At 46.6% G+C, this 12,247-nt stretch overlaps 1 protein-coding gene across 3 annotated transcripts in view; it reads left to right on the plus strand.

The window, feature by feature from the left end:
* The first annotated feature begins 1,396 nt into the window (after positions 1-1,396).
* Positions 1,397-12,247, plus strand: part of obscna (obscurin, cytoskeletal calmodulin and titin-interacting RhoGEF a) — a 39,594-nt gene continuing 28,743 nt past the window's right edge. For all 3 annotated transcript variants that reach the window (XM_085266142.1, XM_085266143.1, XM_085266144.1), the window contains exons 1-22: positions 1,397-1,838; positions 2,674-2,762; positions 2,866-3,132; positions 3,874-4,035; positions 4,207-4,311; positions 4,431-4,697; positions 4,781-5,050; positions 5,145-5,411; positions 5,488-5,751; positions 5,839-6,105; positions 6,426-6,695; positions 6,813-7,079; positions 7,246-7,512; positions 7,732-8,004; positions 8,082-8,345; positions 8,464-8,730; positions 9,005-9,271; positions 9,354-9,623; positions 9,809-10,075; positions 10,434-10,709; positions 10,876-11,142; positions 11,743-12,009. In XM_085266142.1, coding sequence (XP_085122268.1) covers positions 2,723-2,762; positions 2,866-3,132; positions 3,874-4,035; positions 4,207-4,311; positions 4,431-4,697; positions 4,781-5,050; positions 5,145-5,411; positions 5,488-5,751; positions 5,839-6,105; positions 6,426-6,695; positions 6,813-7,079; positions 7,246-7,512; positions 7,732-8,004; positions 8,082-8,345; positions 8,464-8,730; positions 9,005-9,271; positions 9,354-9,623; positions 9,809-10,075; positions 10,434-10,709; positions 10,876-11,142; positions 11,743-12,009 — 5,131 coding nt within the window. In that variant the 5' untranslated portion in view covers positions 1,397-1,838; positions 2,674-2,722. The remainder of the gene's footprint in view (positions 1,839-2,673; positions 2,763-2,865; positions 3,133-3,873; positions 4,036-4,206; positions 4,312-4,430; positions 4,698-4,780; positions 5,051-5,144; positions 5,412-5,487; positions 5,752-5,838; positions 6,106-6,425; positions 6,696-6,812; positions 7,080-7,245; positions 7,513-7,731; positions 8,005-8,081; positions 8,346-8,463; positions 8,731-9,004; positions 9,272-9,353; positions 9,624-9,808; positions 10,076-10,433; positions 10,710-10,875; positions 11,143-11,742; positions 12,010-12,247) is intronic.

The following is a 12,247-nucleotide window of genomic DNA, read 5'->3' on the forward strand; positions in this document are numbered from 1 at the left end:
ACCATAGTTGTGGTCAAAAGGTTACATACAGTAATCACGGACATGGATGTCAGAGTAATTTGAGGTTTTAATGATTTCTTTGAACTTTTAAAAAACAAGAATTGGTGCACAAGTTTGGATTTATTCTGTGTTTTCCTTAACCCCCGCCCCAAATAACATTAGGTTAAATGTCCCTTAGCAAAATCTATCCAACCATCGTGAAATTGAGGATTTTGGAGGGTCTCCTTCTTAGGGCCTCCAGTACTACTCACAGCAAAACAGCCCCAGAGCATAATGCTACTACCACCATGCTTGACTTTTGATCTTTTGGAGAAGGCATTTGGTTTGTCCATGTGTACGCCTGCAAATTTCAACTGCACTTTAAGGCTTCGATTATGGAGCAGTGGCTTCTGTCTTGGTCGGGATCCTCTCAGTCTGTGTGAAACTTGTTTTGACTGTGGACAGTGACGCTGGTGTTCCAGCGGTTTCGAGTTCATGACACACTTTAACCCTGGTGGTTTCTGGGCTGTTCCTGAACATCCTCTCAGCGGAGGGCGACAGCTTGGCTGGTCTTCCTCAGCAAAGTGGTGACATATCCAAATAACTGGTACTTTTGTCCAGTTGTTTGTGTTTGATCTGCAGCTGTTCTGATGTAGCTCTGTGATGCTTCTCTGATGGACCGTCCCAAAACCCCAACTTCAAATTTACTGACTATGTTTAAAAGGAAACCCACCAGGCCGTGATGAGTGGTGAAATATGCAGCCAGAGTTATGCCCGAGGCTCCAAAGGTGTCTTATGAAGGTGGGACTTGATTTGATTTTACATGTGCGTATGTATGCTTTGACCCTGTGTGGATGACAGAAAATCCTACATTCAAACTTGTTTTGTAACGATTTTAAGGACGTATGCATCTTTCATGACCTTTTAGCATTAACAGTGGAAGAAACCACCTCTTTCCTGTTACCTGTTTGACGTCTGTATCTGTAACAGGTTTTAGACACTGTGGCACCCAATGTGTGTATATATATATATAATGTTCTTCCTCTACACCCCCCCCCCCCCCCCCCAATTTTTTTGCACATGTCAGGCTACATTTCATTGTGTGTTATACTTGTATAACTATGATGCATGTGACAAATAAAGAACCTTGAACCTTGAACCTGTGGGTCGGGGTTGCACAGAGCAGGCGATTAAACCCCATCAGCCTCATGGTGCAGAGACTCGTCTGATGCTGTTCGGTCATTTTGGTCTCATTGTTGAGAGAAAATGCTGCAGACCTTCTGATGCAATACAAAGGTTGCTTTAAAATAAGGTGAATCTACGTTTTGTTGTCATGTTTCTAAGCTGGTCAACCCCTCATTGATGCACGGTGGAAAACCATCAGAGACACTGGGACCACTGTTTACATTCTGATTGTTTTTCATGGTTCCAGTGATGTCGAGCATATGGTGCCTTGCACCATTAAAGCCAAAGCTATCTTTGCCCTCATACTGACAGAAGGCTATTTTGGAGGTTAGTGTGTGGGGAGAGATATGTCAGCTGTTCAGCACTATGCTCCATAACAGCAGGAAAAAAAGAGAAAGCACTATAGCCTGTCAACTTTGGGAACTGGGATGCACAAGGAGGCATGGACACGCTCTTTGGTGGATTAAATGCATCTTGTTAACCTTAAAGGCTCTGTGAGAAACAGCACAGCACTCCCAAAGGATCAGTGGCCACGCTGGAGGTTTCATCCAGCTCGTGTTTGCTTTGGATAAAGTAGTTTTGCTTTTTTGAAACAGGTGCAGAAACAGTGCATGCAGGCATGTGTTCGTCCTATAGATCACCTGCTTAGTTTGAGAGCTGGTGCATTGGTGCAGGTAAGCTTATGTATTCTTCTTTAATTTGGAAATGTGTATAGAAATGATATTTTTTATTTTTGCAGTTGAATATAGCCAACAAGAAACCCTGTTGAATAGAGTATCACTGGAATATAGTTGAATTATATTGCAGAGTTGTATTAAGCTGGTTTGCTGTATTGCTCTGAAAGGATTTCAGTTTTTATTTCTCTGGTGTTTATTTTGCAGAATAGATTTTAATAGGCTTATGATAAAATATTAGGTAATCTAGATAACTGGTTCCAAAGACAGTGGCGTGTGTGACGCATCATAAAATACCATTTTAGCTGTAGGTAATGTAATGGAGCAGACTGGCCTATGCTTGGAGCGCTGCTGGGAGGAGCTGGCGTGTTTGATGATCTCAAATATCATATCAATCGGTCGATCGCTTGTTGGCTTTTCAGAGCTTTCCCTTCCTCTGAGTTCAGCTCATGTTGCCTTATGGAGGTTTGATCACAGCTGAGTCTATATTGGTGGGGATGAACTCAGCCAAGTGCGGTGACAGAGATTACTCTGCTCTTCATTACTGACTGGCACGCCATCACAGGGATCAACAACATGAGACACTGATGCCATGTATATCAGTTTGATGGGGTTACCATTTTGGACGTTGTGGTTTGATGGTTAGCCTGAAAGGAATTAATCTGTTTTTGCAATGATGTCCAAAAGATTTAAGCACTTATGCAGAAATCAGTAATGTCTGTACCCCTGAACTGTGAGCTGAATGAGTTCGTGGAAAAGCTGATTTCTCTTTTTGTAACACGGTTAGACAACATATCATGACTCAGGGTCACCTCGGGTACGTTTGTATTTGCAGCCTGCTGACTGTGATAGAAAACAAACTTCTCCAGCCAAGAACAAGAGACATGGGAGACAATAAGCCTGGAGGAATAGTAGCAGCTGCAAGTATGTTTATTTCTAAATGCATTTGTGCTTTTTCAACAGAGTTCTCACCATGAGTCAAAGGCCTTTAGGCCTCTAACGCCGCCTGTGTGTGTGTGTTTGCCAGAGAACCGTCTGCAGGTGGTGAAGGGATTGGATGACGCAGAGGTCTCAGAGTGTGAGAGCTGCTCCTTTGAGGTATCTCTTAACCTAGCCTACATAGAGGGCGTGTGGATGAGGGATGGGACGCAGCTCAAATCTAAACCCAACTGTCGCATCAGCACACACGGGAAGAAACACTCCCTCTTACTGAACAGGGTGGCTTTGGGAGATGCCGGTTTGTTCTCCTTCCAAGCTAATGGCATTCAGACCTCAGGCCGACTCACTGTCAGAGGTAATGTGACAGAACTACTTGCATGCTCACAGGATTGAATGTTTTTATATGGCCCAGACCATCTCTGTGTTAGATCCCAAAATCAGGTCAGTGACTTTCTCCGGGGCTTCGATAAGCTGAACCACTAACTCGAGGTTCATACGTGTCTTTAAGAGGCTGTAGTTTCTGCAGTGAAGTGCATGCTGTAGTTGAAATGTCCAACAACTGCTGGACTTGGACAGACGGTGTTAATCAGTGTTATGAACCCAACAAAGCTATGGAACCGCAGAACATACAGTCACAGCGCACAGTCTTTCATTTTAGTTCGTTCAGGCGATCGTGGCTCAGAGTTGGGAGTTCGCCTTGTAATCGGACGGTTGCCGGTTCGAGCCCCGGCTTGGACAGTCTCGGTCCTTGTGTCCTTGGGCGAGACACTTCACCCGTTGCCTACTGGTGGTGGTCAGAGGGCCCGGTGGCGCCAGTGTCCGGCAGCCTCGCCTCTGTCAGTGCGCCCCAGGGTGGCTGTGGCTACGATGTAGCTGCCATCACCAGTGTGTGGATGTGTGGATGACTGGATATGTAAAGCGCTTTGGGTCCCTAGGGACTAGTAAAGCTATACAAATACAGGCCATTTAGTTCAATAAATAAATAATGATATGGAGTAATATGTCAGATTGCAGTTAGCCAATATTTTAGTGGCAAAAAGCTCTCTTTGGTTACTTTCACTAAGTTTCGAGTCATAGTGTGGATATTTCCTGCCAGCTAGGGACATTCACATCGTGAAGGAGCTGGAAGATGTCGACACAGTCGAGCGTCAACCTGTAACCTTCGTGTGCGAGGTCAGCCAGATGGATGTGGATGGTCGGTGGTACAGAGATGACTGCCGGATCCGTCCTGGGGACAGCATCAAGATCAGACACCAAGGTAAAAGATCAGTTATCTTAGCAGTAGGCCTTATTTTGGGGGAGCTAGCCTTATAGTTGCTTGAACTGATGAGCTTCAGTCATTGGTACCTGAACCATAAGGGGAACTCTGAGAATTAACCGAGGAAAAGGTAATAAGCAGAATAAAATACTGGGTTTAATGTGATTTCAGGTGAAACTCATTCTCTGTCCTTCAAGTCAGTCAGACCAGAACATGCAGGAGAGATCAGGTTCACGGCAGAGCGGGTCTCATCCTGTGCAACCCTCACGGTACAAGGTGAGCCCCGAGATTCATACCTCACACTGGGCATGAAGGAAATCCTGATGAACACACAAGAAATAGCTCTTATAAAACAATAAAGATCATAAAACCTGAGTTTATTCTTCCACTCTCAGAGCTTCCAGTCCAAATAGTGCGTCCTCTGAGAGTAAAAATCGCCATGTATCGCCACCGAGGTCTGCTAGAGTGCCAGGTGTCACGGCCTAACGCTGAGGTCAGGTGGTACAAGAACAGGAAGGAGCTACTTCCCAGCAAGAAGTATCAGCTAATCAGCCAAGATATCTACAGGCAGCTTGCTATCAATGACGTCTGCTCGTCAGATGAAGACACCTATACATGTGACGCACAGGATGATAAAACCTCCTGCCAGCTTCTGGTGGAGGGTGAGGTTCCCACACTTATGAAATCAAACTATGATGTCAGGAGCTGTGCAGTAGAGGTAATATGTATTATGCTGTACGTGCAGAGCAGGCTATCACCATAGTGCGGGGGATGAAATCGGTGGAGGTGATGGAGCCAGAGCCTGCACGATTCCAGGTAGAGACCAACTTGAAATCAGGGAGGCCACCAAAGTGGACGCTGAACGGTGAGGTCATGGAGCCATGCGCGGCAGTGGACATTGACAGGGAGGCCACCCTCCACAGCCTGTGCTTCACCTCCACAGAAAGCTCCATGTCAGGCCCGGTGGTCTTTGTCGCTGGCAAGAGTCGTTCCACCGCTCAGCTTACGGTTAAAGGTGAATCTCCCACACCGCCTCAAACTGATAACATGGTATTCTCCAGTGAAATAATGGAAACACGCTGCTGAACTAAACCTGTCTCCCCTTTTAGAGCGGCCTCTTCAGGTGGTCCACCACTTGGATGACGTGGAGGCAAAAGAGAGCAGCTCTGTGACTCTGAGCTGTGAGTTCGCCCCATCTCCCAGGGTGGTGCGCTGGTTTAAGGGCCGCACAGCTCTGAAATCCTCTAACAAGTACAGCATGAAGAGGGAGGGGAAACGAGCAGGGCTGACCATCCACGGCCTGACGGGGATGGATGCGGGACAGTACCGCTGTCTGGCTGGAGGGTCACAGAGCTCGGCACACGTTAAAGTAGAAGGTAGGTTCAGGGTGATGCAAACGTTAATATGAAGCCTTTTCAGGACACGTTGATGAATTGAGCCTTTGTATTGCAGTGCGGACACTGAAGTTGATCAAACACCTTGAACCGGTGGAAATTGAGGAGAATGGCGTCGCCACTTTCTCGTGTGAACTCAACTACGTGGTGGCCAATGTGGAGTGGCTCCTCAATAATGTCCGGCTCTATTCCAACGCCATCAACAAGATCCACCACATGGGCACCATGCACAGCCTCACAATCAAAAAGCTTCGGCCACAGGAGAGCAGGGTTACCTTCAAAGCGGGCCTTCTCACTGAGACAACCACCTTAAAGGTCAAAGGTCAGTGACAGAAGGAGTTGCTTAAATTTCTCAGAAACATAAATTGCAATAATAACAACACAAAGACTAACCTGTAATGTGTCCCAGAATGCCCAGCAGTGTTCCTGAGGCCTCTGGAGGATGCAGTTGGAGAGGAGCAAGGGGAGCTTTGTCTTCAGTGTGAGATTTCCAAAGAGACGGCGAGCCCTGCTTGGAAGAAGGACGGTGTAGTTCTGACAGCTGATGACAAACACGAGCTGCTCCAGTTTGGGAAGTCCATGGCTTTGATCATCCATTCACTGAGCAAGGACGATGCAGGACAGTACACGTGTGATCTCGGCACAAGTCAGACCAAAGCCAAAGTCACAGTACATGGTGAGTAGAGATGGACCGATACCACTTTTTCATGTCCGATACGTAATATCGGATCGGTCCATCTCTAATGGCGAGTAGAAGAAGAAACGCCATTTCTAATAAGCTCTCAAACCACAGGGTAAATTGTTTTATGCGAGTTTATCAGTAAAAGCTCTTGTATTTCTGAAACCATTTAAGAAGTTAAATAAGGTCATTATTCCTTTACTCTGCACCATGTTTAATGAGTGTTGGTGGCATTAAACCTTTCTGAGCTCTCATCCACAGTTAGTATAGCATTCAGCTGACATATGTGGTCATTCACTGATTGTATTTATTTACAGACTTACACATTACAATTGTCCAGCGTTTGAAGACGACGGCTGTCCTCGAGGGAGACACCTGCACCTTTGAGTGTCTTCTCTCCCATGATCTTGACGATAAACCTTCCTGGACCATTAACGGCCAGCTCATGGCTACCAACAGCCGTATTCAGCTCACCAACAGCGGCCGCATGTATACGATGACAGTTAGAGATGCGTTACTTACTGACGCTGGAGATGTGGTCTTCACCATTAAAGATCTAACCTGTAGGACCATGCTTTTTGTTCAAGGTACATAATCTTTCCTAAGATATGGTCACGCCTGGAGAGTTTATACACATTATACATATCCTACACTGTAAGTTGTTTCAAGATGTTGAGCGAGCCAATGTGCCCTTTCTCACACAGAGAAGCCAGTGCACATCTTCAGGGACTTGTTGAACGTCAAGGCCGTGCCTGGTGAGGATGCAGAGCTGAGCTGTGAAATCACCAAACCAGAAGTCACCATCCGTTGGCTGAAAAACGGGCGTCTGATCAAGGAGAGCCCCAAGTATGAGATGAGCGTGGAGAAACATCTGGCACGGTTGGTGATCAAAAGCACCACTATCCGAGACTCTGGAGAGTACAGCTGTGAGGCCGAAGGCGTGGCCTCCCGTGCCAAGCTTGAGATCAGAGGTAGCCTCGATTTGACTTTTCATTCATTCTTGGTTAGCAACCATTTACAGGTAGTGGTAAAACACAGGCTGCAGCAGATTGAAAGGATCGATATTGTCTCCACGCTTATATGTCTTTGGGCTTTTCATGGCTGGATCGGCTTTACTAAGCTGCCTTTTCATTTCAGAGTTACAGCACACATTTGCCAGGGAGCTGAAAGACACTCGAGCAGAAGAAAGAGGAAAGGTGACACTCGAGTGCGAGACGAGGCAGCCAGCCAAGCGTGTGACCTGGCTGAAGGGCTTGATTGAGCTGCGGCCTGGAAGGAAGTATGTCATCAGGCAGAAGGGCGTGGTGCTGTCGCTCGCCATCACCTCACTGGAGAAATCGGACACAGATATTTATATATGTGACGTTGGCACCATGCAAAGCCGGGCACAGCTGACTGTGCAAGGTGAGCGTGGATCATTTAAATCAAACTGGGCCATATCAGGCAGTGATGGAAAACACTGTAAAACAAAGGAACCAACACACTGGGAGAAATGCCAATACGATGAGTGCTGCAATGCAACGTTTATCATTGCTGAGTAAAATGTTTGGTAAAAATCTAATGGTGCTGATCGGGTCATGTATGCTGCAAGTTTGTCAGAGTTTTGTCTTTTCCGTCTCGCAGGTCAGAAGGTGGTGATTCTGGATGAACTGGAAGACGTCGAGTGTCTGGAGGGGGACACGGTCACGTTCAGGTGTCGTATCTCTCCCAGTGACTACGCTGGGGCCAAGTGGTATTTGGATGAGACTTTGCTTTATACCAACGAGCTCAATGAGATCCAGGTGCTTTCAGGAGGCTTCCACACCCTGACGTTTAAACAGCTGGCCCGTAAAGACACCGGCACCATTTCCTTCACAGCAGGGGACAAAAGATCGTACGCCTCGCTGTTGGTTCGAGGTAAAGCTGAGATCTTTGGGTTTTAACGTGTATTTTTTGTCACATCTTACATGTGCTGTGCTTCATCTGCTCACCAGAAAGGCGTCCCACCATTTGTAAGTCACTTGAGGACTGCGAGGCCATCGAAGGAGGTGGTTTGATTTTGTCCTGTGTGACCTCCAAGCCGTGTCACATCCTGTGGTACAAAGATGGCTGTCTCATGTGGAACTCCTCAAGATACTTTACCAGTCGTTTGGGGTGCGAAGCTCGGCTGACCATTCGAGAAGTTTGTAAAACAGATGCAGGAGTGTACGAGTGCAGTGCTGGCTCTGTTACAACCAGGGCCGCGGTCGCTGTCAAAGGTACCAATGGGGATTTATTTGTCACGTGGTTGCTGTGGGTCGAACATTTCTGGTAGATTGTATATGATTACATTGGAGAAATTATAATAAGCAAAGACCTCCTCATTGTCACTCCTAGCCATCCCAGCAGAGTTCATCCACCATTTGAAGCATGTGGAGGCCAAAGAAGGAGAAGCTGTCACCCTGACCTGTGAGTACTCTCTGCCTGGGGTCCACGTCCACTGGAAGAAAGGTTTTGAGAGCATCAGGCCAGGAGACAAGTACGTGATGAAACAGAGGAAGACGATCAACTCTCTGACCATCAAAGCCCTGAAACCCGAGGACGCTGGACAGTACACATGCCTGTGCAGAGACCACCACACTACAGCAAGTCTCAAAGTACACGGTAAAGTCTTCATCACACTACAAACTCACCTGACACAGCTTTACCAAAAACTTCTTCTTTTTTAGCATTTACAACATGTTTCACATCCATTGCGAGCTCATGCAAGTATAAAAGGAGCAGTGAGAAATACAGACGCATGCAACATGCAATAACTTACTGTGCACTGATATATGGCAGTTAGCCACACACAGGTACAGCTGCTAATGCAATAAACTATCACACAAACTTTTATCCTCTTTTATTCACGTCTATGATGTCACTCCTTATTTTCCAGCTGTTCCTATCACATTCATACAACAACTCAAGAATATGCAAGCAGAGGAGGGCAGCAGCGTCATACTGCGCTGTGAAATTTCCAAACCTGGGATCCCGGTAGAGTGGAGGAAAGAGGATGAGGTGCTGAAGAACAGTGTGAAGTACCAGATAAGGAAACGGGAGACCACACTGGAGCTCCTCATATGGAAACCTGTGCCCGAGGACGGTGGGGTCTACAGCTGTGTGTGTGCTGATCAGATGACATCTGCCACTGTCAGGATTACTGGTAGGACTTTATTTACCAACGAGCTGATAAAGGAATATGAGGCCATCTGTGATTATTTATCTGGTCTTAATGGGTTTCTCAGCTCTCCCAGTCACCTTCAAGCAGAAGCTGAGGAACGTGTTGATAGAGGAGGGCAACACTGCCACGTTACGCTGTGAGCTCTCCAAACCCGGTCAGTCGGTGGAGTGGAGGAAAGGCGGGGATGAACCGATTAGAAATGGAGAGAAATGTCACGTACGACAGAGAGACATGCTCGTCGAGCTGAGGATCTTTGATGCGACCCCCGAGGACAGCAGCATCTACACGTGCATCTGTGGAAACGTGGAGACCACCGCCACTCTGACTGTTAATGGTAACTTATGTTCTAGTGTTTTCTGTGTATCTGGCAGGTACAGGCAGTCACACATTTGAAACCCACACATTACGGCTTTAATTAATTACCTCAGTGAATTTCAGAGCAGACCCGTGAAAGAAGGACGTGCTGCATGTTTGTTTTCAGGCGCTTCACTTATCTCGTCCACTTACTTTGCCTTTCAGCTCTTCCCATCGTCTTCAAACAAAAGCTAAAAAATGTACAAGTCGAGGAAGGACACAACATCACGCTGTGTTGTGAGATCTCTAAACCTGGTGTCCCAGTGGAATGGAGGCTCGGAGGAGATCTGCTTGAGCACGGAGACAAGCACCAGATAAAACAGAGGGGCTCGGTCCTGGAGCTGAGCATCAGAGATGCCGTACCAGAGGACAGCGGTGTCTACACATGTGTGTGCCGAGAGCAGAGGACAAAGTCTACGGTTAAAGTTATTGGTGAGTTTACTCTCGGTGCCACATCTCGTTATTACTTAGCCCTGCTAAATGAGGCCTGCACCGTCTGACCTTTGCTCAGGTGTCACACACCCGAATGCTCACACTAGCAAACTTCCATCGTTTCTGCTTCTGTCGGTCACACTTCCTGAGGATCAGTTCGTTAAGCACATCACCTGGCTGCTACTTACCTTCTTTATCTCTGTGGAAGCAGTAACGATAAACGTTGCTTTTCAACGTACTGCACAGAGACCTGAGAAAAATGTCTTTTCACTGAACTTTGACCTGTAAATCATATTTGTCTCGTTCTTGCCTTTGTTTTACTTCACACATATAAAAATATATGTGCCTGCTTTGACAGCGATCCCTGCGACATTTAAGGTGAGCCTGAAGAGTCAGGTGGCCGAAGAAGGGAGCAGCGTGACGTTGCAGTGTGAGCTGTCAAAGAAGGGAGTCCCGATTCAGTGGCAGAAGCAGGGGCAGCTGCTCTCTGAGGAGGGATCTCGGGGAAAGTATCGCACAGAGCTCGAAGGAAAGACGGCTAAACTGACCGTTTTAAACATCCAACCGGAAGACGCAGGAAAATACAGCTGCATCACAGGAGATGAGAAAACCACCGCTGAAGTCAAAGTGAAACGTACGTTTAAATCAGTTTGTGACCTTAACTGCATCGGTCCTGGCTATTTAACCTCTGTGCTACATGAAAAAGCAGAAATAAAGACTGAATAAGAAACAAATACAGCGGGTAGGTGTAAACGGCACTTTGCAAATTCAATCACCAAAAAAGATCCATTTTCCAACAGCACTTCCTGTAACATTTAAACGGGAGATCCGGAGCCTGGTGGTGAAGGAAGGGGACAGCGGCGTTTTCTGCTGTGAGCTCTCCAAACCTGGAGCTGCAGTCAGCTGGAGGAAAGGCAGAGTCGTTCTGAAGCCTGGAGAGAAATACGAGATGAAACAGGACGGGCGCGTCACTAAACTGGTCATCAACCACGTGGAGGAGAGCGATGCCGGCAAATACACCTGCAAGACTAAAGACAGCCAATCGACTGCTGAGCTCACAGTCGTAGGTGAGACGCACCCCCGACATCTGATCGTGATTTCATAAAGCACTCTTCTTCCTTCTTTTTGAATTTTGATGTCATTATTTAACAGAGTCACCCAAGCGCAGACGTCAAAGAGGTCAGCCACATAATAGTCAGAATGAACTAAGTAGACCGTCATCACTGTGTGAACCCACTCATGTTTCCATATCGTCACCCAGTTTGTGTCACAGTGTGTCCTCTACTGTAAAGTCCTGCATCATTGAAGCCAAAGCTTCCTGAATCTTATTATGAGCAGCAGTCCATCATTTGTCTCATGCAGGCATCATGAGACAAACACAGCCTGGAATATAATGGATTAGAGTTTAATCCATTATAGCGCATATTGAATACCCGCGTCTCCTCTGCAGTAGCTTTGTAGCAGAGTGGACACTGGATACTGGATTTCTCCACCTGTAGTCGTGTTTTCCACTCATTGCTGAAGTTGTACCATAAACAACCCTCCTATGCTTTATGGATTTCAGTGTGACCTTTAATTTTATCTGTAATAATTGTTTATGTATTTTAAAATCACATCCCTTTAGTGCGCGACACGTGATGTTCTCTGTGGCTCTTGGTTTTCGTTAGAGTTACCGCCTAGTTTCAAGATACTGCTAGCCAATCAGGAGGTGACGGAGGGCAGCGGTGTGGTTCTGCGCTGTGAGCTCACCAAACCTGCGTCCGCGGTGGAGTGGAGGAGAGGAGGAGAGCTGCTGAAGAATGGAGACAAGTACCAGATGAGGAAAAAGGACCTGCAGGTGGAGATGAAGGTCGCAGACCTCTGTGTGGAGGACAGTGGAGATTATACTTGTATATGTGGAGAACAGAGGACAACAGCTGAGATCAGAGTGAATGGTGAGCGCTGCTGCTTTCACTGTAGCAGTTTTCCAGCATCCTGAATGTCATAAAGCAACATTTAAAGATGAAGATGACGAACAGAAGTATGGTGACTCAAAAATGACGCAGTATATACATATATCTTTGTTTAAATCTATTTTATATGTCATTGACTTCATCTCAGTGTCTACCTGTCAGAGCTACAGCAGCATAAAGCTGACGTGCATTTCAGGATGTCTCCTCTGCTCTTTTCTAG

Source organism: Mchenga conophoros, linkage group LG23, assembly GCF_057382185.1.
Source record: "Mchenga conophoros isolate Kocher_MC1m ecotype Shallow Benthic linkage group LG23, M_conophoros_male_GT1.1, whole genome shotgun sequence".
NCBI lineage: Eukaryota > Metazoa > Chordata > Actinopteri > Cichliformes > Cichlidae > Mchenga > Mchenga conophoros.